Genomic DNA, 19,964 nt, shown 5'->3' with positions numbered 1-19,964 from the left:
TTTCCTATAGATGGTGCTGTGATCCTGGACAGTCCTGTCTATCCTGTGACTGAGGGACGTAATCTGACTTTACGCTGTTTATATCGCAACCCAAACATCTCAGATGCTTCTGTTGATTTCTATAAAGATGATTCACTTTTACAGAACCAGATAACAGGAGAGATGATCATCAGTAGTGTCTCAAAGTCAGATGAAGGATTCTACCACTGTAAACACCCAGAGAGAGGAGAGTCACCGAAAAGCTGGGTTTCAGTCAGAAGTGAGAAATATTTATTTAAATAAATTATTTAAATATTTTTTGTGTGTTGGAGTTGGTTTTCTGTTATAGCATTTTAAAAATATTGATTAAACGTGTTGCAACTTTAGCAGCTTGATTGCATGTAAAGAAAAAAGTTAAGTAAATAATTAAATAAAGTTGATTTCAATTAGCTTGACACCATTTTTGAGTAAAATAAGCACAAGTTAGTGCCGAGTAATACAGACCAGGGAATCATGCTGAGTGATTATTAAAGGTTTGCAAAGGTTTGGATTTCAAGCATTAACACTTTATTTATTAGAGCTTTACAGTCAACAAACCATCTATAGGCTGTGACTAACCTGCCAGGTTCCAGATAAAGAGCAAATGTTAAGTCATAATGTTCAATTAAATGTTAGAGAAATACCTGTATGTTGTTAAGAAAAGTGACATCTTTAAGTTGTAGACATGTCCAATAAATTAATCTGAGATTAATTATAAGTTAAATCTTTTTTTTTCTCCACATTATTTTCTGCTCCAGTTCTATCATATGGAAAAGCTCCAACATCTGTACTGAAGCTCCTCAGCAGTGTAGCAACAGTCTCCCTGTATGTGCTGGTGACCATCATTCTGGCAGTGAAATGTTACAGAGCTCGAGGTAAGAACAGTGTTCTTCATTAGACATAAAATTAAACCCTAACATTATATAAGAGGCTAATTGATAGTGTTCATAATTATGTATTTTTCAGCTGAACCCGATGAGGACAACAGACCATACAGAGTGATAGAAGCTGAAACGTCTTTCTGAGTGTCAGGTTATAACATTATCTAAAACATCTATCTTTTAAATAACAGCAGGTTCCAGTGCAACAGAGAACACACATGTCATGATGTAGTAATGACTTGTTTACAGGCTTTAGAGGTGATTTTTTTTTTGATGTACAGTACTGTGTTTTATTACTCCTATGCATTTTCTTTTCACTATTTAAGCTTTAGAATGTATTATTGCATTTTTCTAGCTATATGTATATATAAGTTTGTTTTAATTGAAGAATAATTTTCAGAATATAGCCAGCATTTATACAATTTAGCATTTTTTCGGGGATAAATAAGTAGTTTTGTACTATACAATGAAATGAATCTTATTTTTGTTATTTTTTAAGTAAATATTTGGGCAGAAAGGTTTTGTTAAAAGATTTTTTGAATTTGACTGAATCTTTATTGATTCAGTTTTTTACCTCATTCTGTTTTTGCCTGCATCTGTTTTTGCTGATCACTTTACAATCTCCTGCTTGTTGACCTTGATTCCATCTGAAGTTTTGTATATTTTGCTTGAACTGTTCCTAATAAATTGTCCACTGCAAATTGCTTCCTCTCCGACTCAGCCTTCTTATGTGGCACAATGAATTTTTGTGATGTTTGTTATAATAAATTAATCATTATTGCTGTAGACCATTGTATAAAGTTCTATAGGGTCATTTACTACTCACAAAATCTACATAATCACATAATTCACTACTGAATCATCTTGTCCTACTGACATTGTACAATTCTAAGTATCAGTAGCACTTGGTCACTTTTAATCATGAATATATACAGTATTACTGCTCACTACAGGAAAACTGAACACTAACAATTCAAAGGAAACAAATAGCAGGTCAGTGATTGTTGCTACAGCTGACTACAAGTCATTACATGTTTTATGTGTAAGCAAAATGTATACAGTACACAGGGTTGTGAAAAGTGTTGGCCCCTTCCTGATGTTTTTTGCACAGTTGTCACACTTTAACACATATATTAGTCAAAGATAACACAAACACAACATGCAGTTTGTTGAATGAATGTTTTTATTATTATGGAAAACAAAATCTAAACCCACATGGCTCTCTGAAGAAGTGCTTGCCCCCTAAAGCTAATAACTGGTTGGGCCGCCCTTAGCAGCAAGAACTGCAGTCAAGCTTTCGTGATAACTTGCAGTGAGTCTGTTACAGCCCTGTGGAGGAATTTTGGACCGCTCATCTTTGCAGAATTGTTGTATTTCAGGCACATTGGAGGGTTTTTGAGCAAGAACTGCCTTTTTAAGCTCATGCCACAGCATCTCAATTGAACTCAAGTCAGGACTTTGACTAGGACACTCCAAAGTCTTAATTTTGTTTTTCTTCAGCTATTCAGAGGTGGACTTGATGGTGTGTTTTGTATCATTGTCTAACTGCAGAACCCAACTTTGCTTCAGCTTGAGTTACATGAGCAGAGAACAACAGTCCAGGAAGTGAAACTAAACAACAGTTTTCTTCCCTATTACAGATTTAAATACATGGTGTATGCACTGTGTAGAAAAACATGAAGCAGGGTATTTTGCACAGTTATAGCTCACAATCTGTATATATGAAGTGCAAACCTGATGACATACAGTCTACTTAAGGGATAAACCCCTCTTTGTTATGTTTGCAAAATGCTCACAATACATCCAGATAAACATAACAGTTCCTTTAAAAAAAACATTTAAGCTACAAAGAAAATTAAAGCAGGAATTGTGATATTTATAAAAGAAAATACAATACATGTATGTATGTACAGTATGTACAGTATGTATGCATACGTATGTACACTAAAAAAAATTATATGTTGGGTTTAATTAACTTTGTCAACAGGTTCCACAAAACTGTGTGCTGTTGATTTTAAGTAACATCTATTTCAGTAAACTTATATGGCCCTGGTCGTCTGGTGCAGCGTTTTTGTGTACTTGTTTACTATATAACTTTGAAATAAAAGGCTGCAGGCTCAGTCTGAAAGGCCTTAAACAAGCCTAGACTCTCTCTCTATCACTCTGGTGTGAAAACAGGCCTGTAACTTGACACCCTGAGCTGTGAGAGGGACAAAAGGTCAAGGATTACGCAATAATTCTTCTGCGCATAAAGTTCACGCAGACACAGGCAAAGAACATACGGCATGCCACATAGAGTTGGAATCGTCTGCTTATTGGCTAAACAGCTGTATAGGTCCCAGCCCATTTCATTGCTATTGGAAGGAGTAATTGTCAGTCAAAGGCGGGTTCCCAAAAATGAGGTCATGCCACCATTGGCTTCTCAGCCGTATATCTCTGCCATACAAGCACCAATTGGCTCAAATGAGGGCTTATTTGATTCGTTAGGACCTGGGCTATAAATAGCCCAGTGTAGACTTTGAATTTTTGAATATCCCAATTAGGAGTTAGAGCGGCAAAACGAGATGATGGCGCACTTCTGTTTCCAGTTTTCAGAACACTAACGGAATATTTGCGGCGCGACCAGAGCGTTTTGGATTAAAAGGCTTACAGATTTCAATTCCTTGGACCTGTGTGGATTTTTGTGGATTATTTGTGTTGGAATATATTACCCCAGTGAAGACAGAGACGCGTCTAAAGGTAAGGGAAAAACCGGTCTAGCGCCACCTAGGTCAGTTTTGTCCGAAATGTTTTTCTAATTGTATGAAGGCTGTGAATCATATTGTGCTTTGTGTGTGGGCTTAAAAGATTATTGAGAGTATAAACTTTACTAGGCAAATAGGTTTTTTCGTGTTTTTGGAGGATTTGATGCTTTAAAGTTGAATTGAAGCTTGTTTCTGGGTCATCCCCTAGTGGCCACTTTGACTTCCGTGCCGTGCACGGCACGGCGACCCGTAAGAATTTATATATGCAAAGTCTTGTGCAAAATTCAGTAAAATTCAGTCTCACTGTTTTCTCTTACTATTTTAAGTAAAACAAATACACTGCAAATGCATTTAATGCATTCAAGAACCTTTTACAAATGTCCAACAAGGCAAGGCAAGGCAAGTTTATTTGTATAGCACATTTCATACACGGAGGTCATTCAAAGTGCTTTACATAGAAATTAGAAAACAGTTTATAAAAGAGAAAAAGAAATATATGAAAAATAAACACGATAAAATCATAAAAACAAATAACAATTAAAGAAAATAAATGTGATTTTAATAAAAACAGTTTAAAATATGTTAAAAAGAATAAAACAGGAGTAAAAGTGATTTGGATAGGAAGTTCAGTCAGTGTGAAGCAGCACAGTGCTCATTCAGTAAATGCAGAGTTAAACAGATGTGTTTTTAACAAAAAAATTATTTCTTCAAAATCTGTGTCTTTTAAAACTGCTTTCCTTTTTCTGATTATTAAAAGCACACTGTATAATACAAAAAATAAAAGCATTGCCTATAAATGAATTTAGGCAGGTGAAAAGTCTCTCTTGCAGTCTGTGCCTCCTTTAAATTGGGAAAAAATAAAGCATTTATTTAAAATGAGACCTATAATGAAAAAAGTGTAACATGGTCAGTCCTGGAACAAATGTACTGTAACAAGCCAACAGTGTAACATCATTGAGGAAAAATAAGTACTACCTCTTGAACCTTACATCAAGTTAATACTTACAAAAGAAGTTTATTTTTCAGGACAAGGACCTTGTTTGACAGCTCCAGAAAAAGCTTTTGAAATGTTTCAAGTGTATATCTGAAGTCTTGTGGGTAGACGGGTAAGTTTAATGCATAAATTAGACCACAGTTTTCTGCATTATGAATCACCTCCTGCTACTGTGGATAATCTCATCTGTATATCCTGAAGATGTGCACATTCCAAAAACAGTTTATGTCCACAATTCACCTATCCACCTATTTGTGTGGTTTTCAGATATTCTTATCTGAAAACCACACAAACTTCAAATTAGCTCATGCCAGTCAAATCACATAATTTGTGACAGAATGCCAAAGAAGCATTTAACAAGTTTATTATTTCAAATGAAAATTAAAAAAAAAAAAATATTGATCAAATCTGATATTATTGTGGTTTGGTTTCTGTTCGAGATGAGCAGTGTGGTTATAACCAATGAGGAAATGATGTCATTCACATTCTCGGTAAAGCCAAAATTAAAATCGCAACTCCTGCATTTTCCTACTAATGCTAGTTTCTGTGGTATGTGCCATGGTTTTAAAGTCATGTCAAGAAGCCTTTTTTGTTATATCAACCATATGTAGCTGATGCAGTACACTGTCAAAGAAACATTTCTCCAGGACTATAGTGCTACATAAACAATATAGAGCTAAGGAATTAAAGTATGTTGTCCTAGCCACATAAATGTGTATCATGTGTAACCATAGTGCAAGCAGTGTAAGACAAATATTAATGCAAACATACAAAATAATAAAGGACAAATACACAAAACAGCACTGACCAGTGTGCATACCGTACATTATATATAGTTTGTAGTATATAGTTTATACTTTTTATTTCTCTAACTCCTTTTGGTTCTATTTTTATATTAATTCCTTTCAATGCTTGAATCCTACAGACGTAAAAAGCATTTTACTGCATGTTGTCCTCTGTATGTATGTGTATGTGACAAATAAAATTTGATTTGATTATTTTGTACAGTACATTGTGCAAAAATAGAGGGTTGTAAACAAGAGGGTTCTTGCAAACATATGTACGCTTATGTTATAGCAGCAGATGGAGGAGGTAATTTTTTTTTTTTTGCAAAACAGCAATTGAATTAATATGCATGTGTGTGTGTGTGTGTGTGTGTGTGTGTGTATATGTGTGTTTGTTTTTCAGAAACGGTCACTACAACGCTACCAGTACTCAATGAAATGAGTTAATAAGAAAGGATGAACATAACGTTAGATGTCAGTGTAGCCTCTACAGTATAATATCTCAAATTATAACAATTATTGAGAAATTATGGTCTTAAATGACACATTATTACTTGCTGCCACAACATGAACCTAAACACAAAAAGCTCAGTATAGAAATAACAATATTATTTCAGGAACAAGTTCTGCATCATAACTGCATCATCTGTTCCTGCACTTTGACCTCTGCCTTGAGTTATGATGAAGCTTGTGTTTATTAAAAAATACATCATTCACTCACCTGTTTCCTGTCTCATCAGAAACGGACAGATATAACACATAGACAACAACATTCAGAGCATTTGTCCATAAAACAATATATTTGCGCTCTCAGAGAAAGTTTAAAATTCACGTCTCATTTCGGGCCCTGGACTAACAGCTCCAACAGTAAAACTGATCATCTGTATTAAAAAAACACAGACAGCAGTTGTTTTTTTCTGTTCACTTACATGCTGACCAGTTGATGTTATTAATGTTACCAAAACCAAGACTTTTTAATCCCAGAAACCACAACATCTCTCTTTTTCTTTCTCTCTCTCTCTCTCTCTCTCTCTCTCTCTCTCTGACACTCTGTCTGTGTGAAGGGTTTAAAAGTACAGGAAATGTTGAGGCATTAACACAGACATTTGTCGTTCAATCAGTCAGTCATCAGTTGGACAGGATGGAGCTCCGTCCACTCTGTGTGATGTTCTGTGAGTAAAAGTTTTCTGTGAGTCTTCATTAGTGGTGAATTAACCAAATGATTGTTTGAACAAACCTAATTTCATCTTCTGTGTGGTTATTTAATTCTATAGCTAAGGTCTCTAATATTTAAATTAATGTGAAATTAAATTCAGCATTGTTGTATGTTTAGGTTTGAGCCAAGTGATTTTATTTGTAAAATACTAAATAGTCATTAAACAAACACTGTTTTCAGTAATTGTATCCTGGTGTCTCTCACATGTGCAGAACATTACAGCTGATTATTTTAACTGCTGTTATACATTCATACACTGTATTTGTTTAGGATTTTAAAATGTGTACTTTATTCTACATTTCTTTGGAGATCTTTTCTGCACTCTGTAAAGAGAAGAAAGTTGATCTTGTAGATGTACAATGTGGGAGGAGACTGTGGCAAGCAAAGAGGAAATCAAGTGTCAGTTTCTAAATGAATATTTATATTAATAGCCATGTCACTGGGTTTAACAACAGAACAGATTGGATGCTGATTTTAATATATCTGTTTGGGGTTTAAGCAAACAGAAATCAAACAGTACAAGAAGTAATAAATAGTGGGCCACATCACACCACATCACACCACACTGCTGTTCATTATTTTATCATCATCATAATAACTGCACACCAACAAGTGTTTTAGCTCTAAATGAACCTTAACTAATGTCTGTTTCTCTCTCTACCTTTAGTGCTGACTGAACTCATCCTCTGTACACAAACAGGTGATGTGTACTTTTCATTAATTAACCTTTTTTATTCAAATAATTTTAACAAGTGACACATGTAATGTTACTGAGACCAGTGGAATGTAATGAATCTTTCTGATGTGTCAAAGACTCAGTGGTGTTGTGAGGGTGGGGCTTCGGGGTCTTAAGCCCCTCATGTACTGTCAAAGGTCCCTGGTCTTTTGAGGACTGAAAACGTTTTACACCACAAATAAAGTACAAGATGTCCGTTAGCACTTATTTTACACGTTCATTCCGCTATGAGCTGTTTTTAAACTTCGTTGCCGAGCTGTTAAACAGAACAGTTCCCATTCTGGTCAGCAGGTGGCGCTGTTAGTATACGGCTATTGTACAGTCGTCATTCTTCATTCATTCAGTAAAAGAGACGGTGAGGTAATAATGCAGCTGTTCTGCCAAAGTGAACAGTTTTAATGTCAGTTTGTAAGTTTATTCTTCTGATAAAATTAAATAACCTTGATTGATTAATTTTTACATCATAAATACATTAATACACTTGTTATTTGGTTGGTTAGTTAGTTAGTTTAGGGGATAGGGCACTCATGAGGTATGATATGACCCATTACAGATTAGTAAATTAAATGTGGGTATTTTTTCTTTCAAATTTGACTTTTTAGTTACTTAGAAATGGAAAATGACACATGTGTTTTAAAAGTAAAACAATGAAAGAAATTAAAGTTTGTAATTAATAAATAATTTACTATGATTTTAATCTTTATTTTAGTCAGATCAAGCATCAAACATGTCAGTGACGATCAGCAGCAGAAAGAATATATGCTTACTGCTATCACTTTCACCAAACCTGTCAACAAACCCTGTCTTGACGGTTTTGTTTTTCAAAATATTAGCTCCAAGCAAACATTAAATCTATTTATGTGACCTGTATCCCAGATTCATACATCATATATACTACTTTGTAGATCAGTCTGTGAGGATAGGAGAAGAACAGTTTTTTATATACAATATATCTGGAGATGATGTAGGGAGAGCTTTGAAAAGATAAAGATGACCTGGGGGTAAAAAGATGGCACGGAGTAACCTTGAAAGAGGCCTTGATCAAGTGAAACTTGACCAATATTCAATGACTTTATTTTAAGTTTTAGATGAGGTTTTTCATAAAAAATGGAATGACAAGTTTACATGGTTGGAGTATTCAGTAGAAAAGATGCAGCATTTTGTTGTTGCTGTCACCTGTTTGGAAAGCAACATATTCAAACATTCAACATATTTATTTAGAGAACATGAAATGGTGTCATGGCAAGGCTACAAAAGTGCAATAGAGCCTACTGATATATGCAACTGAAATCCAAGAAAGTCATACATAGGTACATTGTATTGTACCAATAAAAAGATTTCTAAAAAGGTAAGGTTTACCATTTCGAGGGCACAGTGAAAAAGAGACCAGCAAAAATTAAGGAAATTTTTGCCTCGAAAGCGTTTACACTTTTTGCAACATATTTCGTATAAACCATGAGAAGCTGATTGCTGCACAGAAACAACTTGGTCTGCATGGCCATAAACTTGTTTAGCTTTTGAAAACCTCTTGGTCCTGACAGCTTGCATCTGTGAATGTAATGCTAGAAAATTACAGCGCTGGGATGACATTGTGCAAGTTTGCTGTTTTAGTAATGTTTCTGAGTTTACTGTCTATCATGTAGGCAATGGCTATATGTCAGGAAAATAATATGAATGCTCAGAATGCTCAGTCTTGACTACGAAGGCCAAAGAGGAGGTATATGGATGTAATTAATGAGGATTTGAAGATAGTGGGTGCAAGTGTTGGGGATGCAGAAGATAGGGATAGGTGGAGAGAGATGATTCGCTGTGGTGACCCCTGAAGGGAAAAGCCGAAAGAAGAAGAAGAAACTAAGTCTTCACTACCTTAACAAAAACAAAAGTGAATACATGTGTCTGTTGTTAATTCAACTTGTGGTACTGTTTGTGCTGATTTAGTAGACTTTGGCAATCCGAAGAGGCATGTGTACTTCCCTTGTGTGGATCAGATAAATAGTGAGCTCAGTACAAGTAGTTTTCAAGTGTTGCAGATAGTATTCTGAAGTGTGTGCAGGCCTTTTCCCCTTCCTCACAATTTTGATTGTCACAAGATCTTCTCTGTGATGTTGCATGTAGATACAGAATATACACCTAGATATCTCCTTGGGTACGGCAGTTCATTGGAACGAATGCGTCAATAGAGCCGCCATCTTGGAACAGGGGACCCCTCCTTTTTAATGCATCAGCATCAATGTAGGCAAAGGTGTAACAGAAATAAAATCACCATAAATTGTCATGAATGCGATTTTCTATGCGATGGTTGGTTCCAATGGCCAGATTTCATATATATATAAAGTATATATATATATATATATATAAAGTGTGTGTGTGTGTGTGTGTATATATATATATATAACAGCAAGTCATATTATACTTTATTTTTTTTTTTTTAAATTAACATACGATAAACAAATCCAAAACCTTTTCAGGCATATTGTCATTAAATATGTGAAGTAACTTGATAAAAGAGCATTCTGCTTGTGTTAAGTCCAGGACAATCTATTAAAATATGTTTGACAAATAAGGGAATCTTACAAAACATACATAAAGGTCAATTTTTAATTTCCTTATTAGGAGCTTCGGTATCTACAAACATTGTCGGTTTTCCTAACCGTCAAAAACAAATGAGAAACTAGCATGCAGTCATTAACCTAGGACTGAAACAAACCATTGTAACCAGAAATATAATTTCATAACTTTCAATATCATAAAACACATTCTCACTTGTGAAATGTAATCCTTTGCTGTCTGGTTTTTAGATTTTGTTCGTTTGAACATCCATACACAGCACAATAGTCCGGTATTGTCCATGAATTCGAAGTACAAGATCCCTCTTCCAAGATGGCAGCGGTTTTGGTCTAGGTATCTATGGATGTTGCACTGCACTATATATAGAACTTGTATAGAATATAGAACTTGTGCAGAAGAATATTTGTGGTACTGTAAAACATTATCTAGTGAAAAAGAAGAAGGAATGTAGCATTCCAGATATTCTCATTGTATATTGCTTGCTGTGACATGTTTCCCTCTCATGAAACTTCTGCAGGTTGCAATATCACTGCCTGTCAGCAGCTGTACATGTGAACGACCATTTAGTGCCCTCATATGTCAACTGAAAAATAACCTGTTTATTAAATTGAGCCTGGAAGAGTAATCGACAGCTTTGCTTCATATGACAAGTCAAGGAGACACACACTGAGTCCTCCACTTAAAATGAAATTGGCTGTAAAATAAAATAAAACTGAGACATATAGACAGACATAACTCATTATTGACAAAGGACATAATAGACAATGCAGTGTATTTTTTTTATACTGTGCTTGAATTTCTTTTTAAATGTTTTAACATATAGTAGTGTACCATATTGGTGATTTAGTATCTCTAATTACATATTAAATGTCTTTGTTTTGAAAATCATTCTCTGTTGTCTTAGTGAGTCATAGTCTCAGAGGAATAAGCGTCCTATCCCCTTTTCAGAGATATCTATCAGAGTGCTGTGAGTGTGTGTGTGTGTGTGTGTGAGTGAGAAATTTTATTGAATTTTTATAAAAAGTGGTAAATATACATGGAACCTATTTCGCAACAAATGACATATGCCCTGTTAAACTGAGACCATGACACATACTGAATCTTTGATTAAAAAAATTACTTTATTGTTTATAAATGCCATGTTCATGAATGTCATTAAAATGTGCAGCTAGCTACAGTTGAGCTCTAATGAATTCCCTGTCTCATTGAGAGCACTGCTGACCTCTTGTTTAGTCTTAGGGGATTTTCACGCCTGACTAGTTTGGAGCTTTTGTTTCGGTTTTGCCTTGGTTCCGTTCCTTAGCAAAATAAAAAAACAGAAATTCTTCTTGTATCAACATCAAAACAGGTTGCAGAAAAACTCGAGCATTTTATTGTGGTGAGAAAACAATCCAACCCAACTGAACAACCTGCCAACCACAGCAATGCATAAAGCGAACTGTCACTTTACCTAACATGTTTGGTTAGCAAAGAGCAGGCATCACGAAGAGTGTGTTATTGTATCTGGTAGATCTTCAGTGACAAACAATTCTGTACATGAGCTTCTGATCTACTCTCTGTCTGAAATCTTACGGTCACTGCTCTGACATTATGCTTTGTACTGTAACCATTCTGAAAAGTACAGGAGGTTGTGCATTGCAATAGGACAAAACATGTCTTCTGAGCTCTGACGTCATGTCTGGTAGTTATCAGCAAGTTAAACTGAAATTATATATTCGCAATCTAATGAGTGTGTGTTTCCATTCAGATATAGTTGTAAATAGACAATCAAATCAAAAACTATTTTACTCGGTCACTATATCTATCTTTAATGTGCAGTTTCTTGTTCACTTGCTGACATTCATAATTTCTGAAGATGTCTCGTCTTATTAAAAAAATATATATTAAACACAAAGTATTTCAGACAATAAATTGTGTTGAAGATACAGTCTGTACAGAATCCTGATTATTTTTAGGTCTGAGTCTGTATTAAAATTGTGATCTACATTTACTTCATCAGTGGTGATTGTTGTCTGACAGAGTTTCATCATTTACATGTGAGCTGATATACTGTATCTACACTCTGAATGGTTATCTACAGAATAGAAACAGTAATGATTTGTTTGTTTCTTACAGAGAGTCCTAAACCTACAGTGACTATAAACCCTGATACTCAGGTGTTCATAGGAGAGACTGTGACTTTCAGGTGTGATGTACCAAAAGGAAGAGACAATCAGTGGATGTACGACTTTAGGGACAGTAACACATTGTACCAATATTCCACATCAAAGGAGTTCAGCATCAGGTCTGTTACAGTCTCACATCGTGGTCAATACACCTGCAGAGGGACGAGGACAAGTGACTCTCAGATGTCAGAGATGAGTGATTCTGTTACACTCTCTGTATCAGGTGAGTCTGTTAATGAATGTTATAGCTTATATGTCAAAAGTATCACTAGTTTTAGATATTGTTCCAGTTTTTATCATATGAAAAAAAAAAAAAAAAAAATATATATATATATATATATATATATATATATATATATATATATATATATATATATAATATATATATATATATATATATATTTCCTATTTTAAGTAACTGGTTCTTTTGATTTATAAAGAATCACGACAACATTTTAGATATTCTGATGCTGTGACATTTTTCCTGGGCTATTACTTTGGTTATTAGAAAGAAATCTGAAATTTGTATGAGCTACACGTAATTCTTCACCTAATATTTATTCTGAATCTGTTCTGATTTATTATTATTTTTTTATTTTTAAACAATTTTCTGCATATAAACAATGTGGAAACTTTACAAATAAAAAAATTCAAATAAGAAATTTCCCCATTGTGGGACGAATAAAGGTATATCTTATCTTATAATCACTGTAACTAATTGCTTAATTAGGCACAAAGATTAAATTACTGGTTATGTTGTAAAAGTGAATCAAATACATCTCATTTTATATCAACAGGAAAACCCAAACCGACTTTGATTGTGACTCCTCAGAGCTCCGTCTACACTGGAGACACTGTTACTCTGAGCTGTAATCTGATGTCCACTGGATGGACATTTTTTTGGTACAAAGGTCAGACATCAAATTTCCTGCACTTTGGAGCAACAAACACCAACACACACACCGTGAGAGTCTCTAACAAAGAACAAGTAAATTACTACTGTAAAGCATGCAGAGGAAACTACTACTACTACTCAGAGATGAGTGAACCAGCCACAATTACAGTTAGAGGTGTGTCATGTTTCACACTTTTACACTACAGGTTTAATGTTAGGAAAACAATGAAAACCTAATTATTTTATTGTTTTAATAATTATTTGTAATTATATAAGTGTATAATATATTTACTTGATTCTGGATATGTACATTTTTGTGATCTTTTTATAGCAAGACCAAAGCCTGAAGTGAAAGTACAGCCAGCTGACCATGACATTGTGTTTACTGGAGAAACTGTCACTTTCTCATGTGAGATAAATACTGGAGGATCCTGGGAGTATCACTGGTTCAGGGATAATAAGGATCTCAGAGATGTTAAAGGAAAGAAAATTTACAAAACTATTGATGTTAGAGTCTCATAAAGGTGTTTACACATGTAAAGGAACACAGACATCAGACCCACAATACACAGATTAGTGATGCTGTTACACTGACTGTATCAGGTGAGTGTGTTTTATGTCACATTTTGTCTGTTTCTGTAACATCGTGAGTGTCTTTCAGAAAAACCTGCGGCCACCAAGACGCCTCTTTATAGGCTTGAAACAAAGTTGACACAACTATGTTTCTTAGTTTCTTATTATTTTTTTTAACTAGGCTACACCAGTAATGTAACAATATTAAGAAAATATGTAAGTCTAGTTATTGTTTTTCTGAGACCAGTAATATCACAGAGACAGAAGACAATTTACATTTTAAATTTGATTAGTGTAGCAAGATTACATTACAGTATTTGTCTTTGTTCTCTAACAGAAAACCCTAAAACTGAACTCAGATATAGAGTATACGATGTGTAAATATATAATTCATTCATTTTCTACCGCTTATCCGAACTACTCGGGTCACAGGGAGCTTGTGCCTATCTAAGGCGTCATCGGGCATCAAGGCAGGATACACCCTGGAAGGAGTGCCAACCCATCGCAGGGCACACACACTCTCATTCACTCCCGCAATTGTGTAAATATAATAAATTATAAAATTTACTGAAGTAAATTCAGTAAAAGTGTTTGATAGAAATGACAAGACTTCATTTATGCTTTATCGTACATGGGGAATCAGAATCCAACAGTAAAAAGGTCATGTGTAGATTTGCATTTTGTGTTTTATTTTTTTTACCCAAATTAAACAGAACTAAGTCTAAAACAATAATAAACAAGTTGTTTAGCTTCATCACAGAGACAGTAATAATGTTTTACTGTGGAAGTGATTAGTGTAGTAAAGACTACTTTACATTCTGAACTGTTTCATTTCTAACAGAAAAACCTAAACCTCAACTCACATCAAGCCCTAAAGGAGATGTTTTGAGAGGAAACTCAGTGACTCTGTCCTGTACACTGACACCACAGTCTGCTGGTTGGAAGTTTTACTGGTCTAAATACACACAAAGCCATTGGACTGAGACTGAGACTACATCAGGCTCCTACACCATCAGCTCAGATAATGTCTATGACAGAATTCAGTACAAGTGCAGAGCTGGAAGAGAAAACCGAGTCTTCTACACAGACTACAGTAATGAACTCTGGGTAAATGTTATTGGTGAGTAAGAGACTGTGTTAAATGATTCTGTACAACACTGAACATATAAACATTTGAACACAGTCAGAATATAGCAACATTTACACAGCTACTTACAGAGAGAACTTTCATATAAATCATTTTATTAAAGTTAGAGAGACAGTGTGAACACAGCTGAGCAGGACTGGTGTGAGATGAGCTGGAAAGCAAGTGACAAAACACTAGTTTAACTTTGGTAGAAACCTGTAAAACTGTTAACAGAGGTTGTAAAAAGGGCTTGATTAAGTTACTGCTTTAGAAACATCAAAATGCTCGAGTTGAGATCTGCCTGAGTGTGAATGAGTGAAAAGGACGAGCGTCCAACTTTTATAGTAAATAATAGAATCACATATAGAATGTGAGAGATTAGAGAGTGAGCCTGAATGAGGAGTTATGTGTGTGTGTGTGTTTCTGCTCAGTGCAGTTGTAAAAAGACAATCAAATCAAACAACCAATTTATACTCAGTCACTCAATCTGTGTCTATTATGTGAAGATTCTTGCTCAGTTGCTGACATTCAGAATTTCTGAAGATGTCTCGTTTTATTAAAATAAACAGGATTAATAAACACAAAGTAAGTTATACAATAAATTGGGTTGAAGATACAGTCTGTACAGAATCCTGATTATTTTTAGGTCTGAGTCTGTATTAAAATTGTGATCTACATTTACTTCATCAGTGGTGATTGTTGTCTGACAGAGTTTCATCATTTACATGTGAGCTGATATACTGTATCTACACTCTGAATGGTTATCTACAGAATAGAAACAGTAATGATTTGTTTGTTTCTTACAGAGAGTCCTAAACCTACAGTGACTATAAACCCTGATACTCAGGTGTTCATAGGAGAGACTGTGACTTTCAAGTGTGATGTACAGAAAGGAAGAGACACTGAGTGGACGTACGACTGGTTTAGGGACAGTAACACATTCTACCCATATTCCACAAAAAAGGAGTTCAGTATCAGTGATGTTACAGTCTCACATGGTGGTCAATACACCTGCAGAGGGAGGAGGACAAGTGACTCTCAGATGTCAGAGATGAGTGATCCTGTTACACTCTCTGTATCAGGTGAGTGTGTGAATGTTATAACTTGTATGGAACAAGTATCACTAGGTTTAGATTTTTTTTTCCAGTTTGTATCATATGAAAAGTAAAGTCTCATTATTATGATTTTATAATTATATTATTTGTATAACTTCATACACCCCCCCCCCCCCATTTTTAAGTAACTGATTCTTTTGATTAATAAAGAATCACTACAACATATTATATATTCTCATGCTATGACGTTTTTCCTGGGCTATTATTTAAATTGTTAGAATGAAACCTGTCATTTACGAGCCACACATAATTCTTCACCTAATATTTAATGTGAATTTGTTTTGATTTTATATTAAAAATAGATTTCAAAGTTTCACTGCTGTGGTTTTAAAATAACACTATCTACACGGCATACATACCGTAATTAATTGGGCATTTATGTTTGTCATTAATAATTTTACTTTTTACGTTTTTATAAAACATCTTTAACAATTAAGTGAGATCTGTTTCTCCCAGGAGAATTAGAACTTTCTAGTCCAGTTATTACACTATTTTATTGTTATAAAGGATTTTGTCCACTTATTTCAAAGTGAAATATCAAACACGAAATGTTTAAACAGATCAATAATGGAAAACAAAATACAGCATCAAATAAATAATGTTTTTGGATTTTCATAGTATTCAGTTTCCAGTATAGACATCCTTCTTTTCAGTGACTTTCATGAGCTTCTCATCCATAGTTCACATACTTGAGAAGTGCACACTAAATCACGTGAGGAACGGGTCATTATTCTGTCATTATTCTTTCCTGACAAACCAAACAGCTGAGTACTTGGACACATGTGTTGGATTATATGTGCATTAATGATGTTTTTATTAAAAGTGTAAATAAGCAGGTTATTAAAGTAGACTGGGAAACACAGAATGTTAATTATACCTCCTAGTGAGAATGATAAGATCTCAAATTACTGTAATGTGTTCATATAAAATTAATGATGTACATTTATGAGTTTTGTGGAAATGTATATGTATTTATTTATTTTTTAGGCAAAACACAAAGATTTAAAAACAAGAAAATTCGTAATGCTCTCACTGTCTTCTGGTAAATAGATCATGTGAAGTTTTGCATTTTGTTGTTTCATTTTTTTTTATCAGAACAATCTATACTCTATACACATAAAATAAATGACTGTAGTGACAGATTAGAGACCTGCATCATCACACAGCAGTTACAGTGCCTTGCAAAAGTATTCATACCCTCTGAATTTTTTCACCTTTTGACACGTTACAACCACAAACAAAAATGTATTTTATTAGGATTTTATCTGATAGACCAACACAAAGTGGCATATAATTGTGAAGTGGAGGGAAAATGATGAACGGTGTCCAATTTTTTTTCCACAAAAAACCTCTGAAAAATGTTGGCGTGTATTTGTATTCAGCGCCACTGAGTCAATACTTTTGTAGAAACACATTTCACTGCAATTACAGCTGCAAGTCTTTTGGGTTATGTCTCTACCAGCTTTGCACATTTACAGACTGAAATGTTTGCCCATTCTTCTTTGCAAAATAGCTGAAGCTCAGTCAGACAGCGATTTTCAAGTGTCACCACGGATTCTCAATTTGATTTCGGTTTGGATTTTGACTGAGCCATTCTAAAACATGAATATGCTTTTATCTAATCCACTCCATTGTAGCTCTGGCTGTATGTTTAGGATCATTGTCTTGCTGGAAGGTGAACCTCTGCCCCAGTCTCGAGTCTTTTGCAGACTGAAGTAATTATACTGATGTACGTGTCTCTTAGTGACACATGTTTTCGGATTGCGTAGGAAACCCTTCCGCTCTCCCACTAAGCAATGTGTCCTAGTTTGCACGGGTTAGTGTTGAAAACATAAGATCAGCTATCAAAGTCTTACCTTGAACACAGGTGTCCTTTTGAAGTCCCCTCGGTTTTCTAACAAAGGATCCTCTTCAAGTTCTTAAATGAAGGAGGCAGACTTGGACCTTCTTGTCTTTTGAGGATCCTCACAATGGGAGGCCATGTTTTTATTAAAATTAGTGTAATACAAATAGGTGTGTGTAATATGTAAAATAAAAAGAAAATTACAAATAAAAACTCCTTCAAATAATCAAACTGTAATGACAGGTCGTGAGACAGAGGATCCATTTGCACGCTATTTTAATGTAAGCCCGAGGTACAACAGGCTTAGGTCAGAATCAGCAAACACAATGTCGCAGGTGAGGCAAAGCTCAGAAACGGTAATACAGGCAGGAGGTCGGGGCAGGCGGCAGACAATCATAGAACAGAGCAAAACCAAAACAGAGTCAAAAACCAGAAATACACAGAAAGACAAACGCTCAGACCAATAGCAGAGGCAAATCGAGACTTTGCTGTGAAAGGGAGTTCAAGTTCATGCTTTATAGGAAGCAGGTGATTGAAAGCAGGTGGTGGTGTAATCATGACAGGAGCGGGGGTTTGTGGGAGATATTGTGCGGAAGCTGCTAGAACTCGGGCGAGGTTCCCTCCTGGTGGCGGTCGGGATCCGAGGCAGGTGCTTCATTCATAACACAAACAGTATTAGAATAAGTAAAAATTATTTAGATGCAAAGATAGTAAACTTGCATTTGTTTTATGATGTACCTAAAGTATAACATGCACTAAGGCTGTCTACAATAGAATGCACACACAATGTGATTCAAGGCGAGCTTTTATACATTATTACTGTGGCCAGTTGGATTTGGCTGTCAGGTTTGGTTGGATTTGTGCCCTTTAGACGGCTACCATCTTATTTCACACACACTTCTCGGTTCCCAAACATATCTCGCCGTCAACTCCATATATGGTCATATGGTTGTAGTTAACTTCCTGCAACTTGTCAGGCTATGATTATATAGCACTGCAGCTTTCTCTCACCGTGGAATTCGACAGCAAGCTATAAAACACTGTGCGTGCAGGTTACACCCCTCAAATACACAGAAGGCTTCACTTCAACAGCAGGCCTTGAAAAACTGTGTGCAGATACTCCCAGTTATACACAGTAAGCTTTCACTACAAGAAACAGCTTTTCATCTAAGTTTACAGTAAAATAAGCAATATTAATCTAATCAACTCTATTACAGGAGCATACATGATTATAAGAAAAAGAAAAGCATTTCAGAATTTTCTTGAACATCTGAAAATAAAACATAACACATAATATATTATAATCTTCTTTTCTTTTGGAATCTTCTTCCAGCTGTCTAGGTACAGCATCTGTTCCCTCAGTGTCTTCTTCTAATCACTCATATTCAAATCTTTCAACTCCAACCAATTCTTCAACCTTTTGTATTTTTACATCAATTTTCCTTTGTTTTCTTACCTTACTGTATGTTTCACTTTTCTTTCCCCATTTCTCCTTCTCTTTGTATTATCTATGTCCGACTGTCTACTTACAGATAAGTTAATAATTGGTTGTGGTGTACCTTTATATTTATTATTATTTATTTGCTGAGAATGAGTATTAAGAGAACCAGTATCAGGGCATAGGTAGAGACCTGCAACTCCATCCCTTACATGCCAGTGTCTGATAACATCCCGTGCATGCCACTGGCTCTCAACAAGTCTCTGACTGGTTTTCATCTAAGATTGCCCTGTACTTGGCTCCATCCATCTTCTCATCAACTCTGACCAGCTTTCCTGTCCCTGCTGAAGAAAAGCATCCCCACAACATGACGCTGCCACCACCATGTTTCACGGTGGGGATGGTGTGTTCAGGCTGTTGTGCAGTGTTAGGTTTCCTCCACACATAACGTTTTGAATTTTAGCCAAAAACTTAAATTTTCGTCTCATCTGACCAGAGCACCTACTTCCACATGCTTGCTGTGTCCCCCACATGGCTTGTCACAAACTGCAAATGGGATTTCTTATGTCTTTAATTCAACAATGGCTTTCTTCTTGCCACTCTTCCATAAAAACCAGATTTGTGGAGTGCATGACTAATAGTTGTCCTGTGGACAGATCTCCCACCTGAGCTGTGGATCTCTGCAGCACCTCCAGAGTTACCACGGGCCTCTTGGCTGCTTCTCGGATTAATGCTCTCCTTGCACGGCCTGTCAGTTTAGGTGGATGGCCATGTATTTGTAGGCTTGCAGTTGGGCCATACTCTTTCCATTTTCGGATGATTGATTGTACAGTGCTCCGTGAGATGTTCAAGGCTTAGGATATTAAT

At 35.4% G+C, this 19,964-nt stretch overlaps 2 protein-coding genes across 2 annotated transcripts in view; one reads left to right on the top strand and one right to left on the bottom strand.

The window, feature by feature from the left end:
• Positions 1-19,964, top strand: part of LOC113645368 (titin-like) — a 1,056,738-nt gene that overhangs the window by 609,403 nt on the left and 427,371 nt on the right. The window contains exons 18-19 of the mRNA XM_047818848.1: positions 14,417-14,695; positions 15,508-15,783. Coding sequence (XP_047674804.1) covers positions 14,417-14,695; positions 15,508-15,783 — 555 coding nt within the window. The remainder of the gene's footprint in view (positions 1-14,416; positions 14,696-15,507; positions 15,784-19,964) is intronic.
• Positions 1-19,964, bottom strand: part of LOC113643804 (immunoglobulin superfamily member 1-like) — a 789,004-nt gene that overhangs the window by 418,653 nt on the left and 350,387 nt on the right. The gene's annotated exons all lie outside the window — the stretch shown is intronic.

The sequence above is a fragment of the Tachysurus fulvidraco genome, chromosome 1 (genome assembly GCF_022655615.1).
Source record: "Tachysurus fulvidraco isolate hzauxx_2018 chromosome 1, HZAU_PFXX_2.0, whole genome shotgun sequence".
Lineage (NCBI taxonomy): Eukaryota > Metazoa > Chordata > Actinopteri > Siluriformes > Bagridae > Tachysurus > Tachysurus fulvidraco.
The sequence above is the reverse complement of the archived record's forward strand: the minus strand, read 5'-3'. Positions and strand labels throughout refer to the sequence as shown.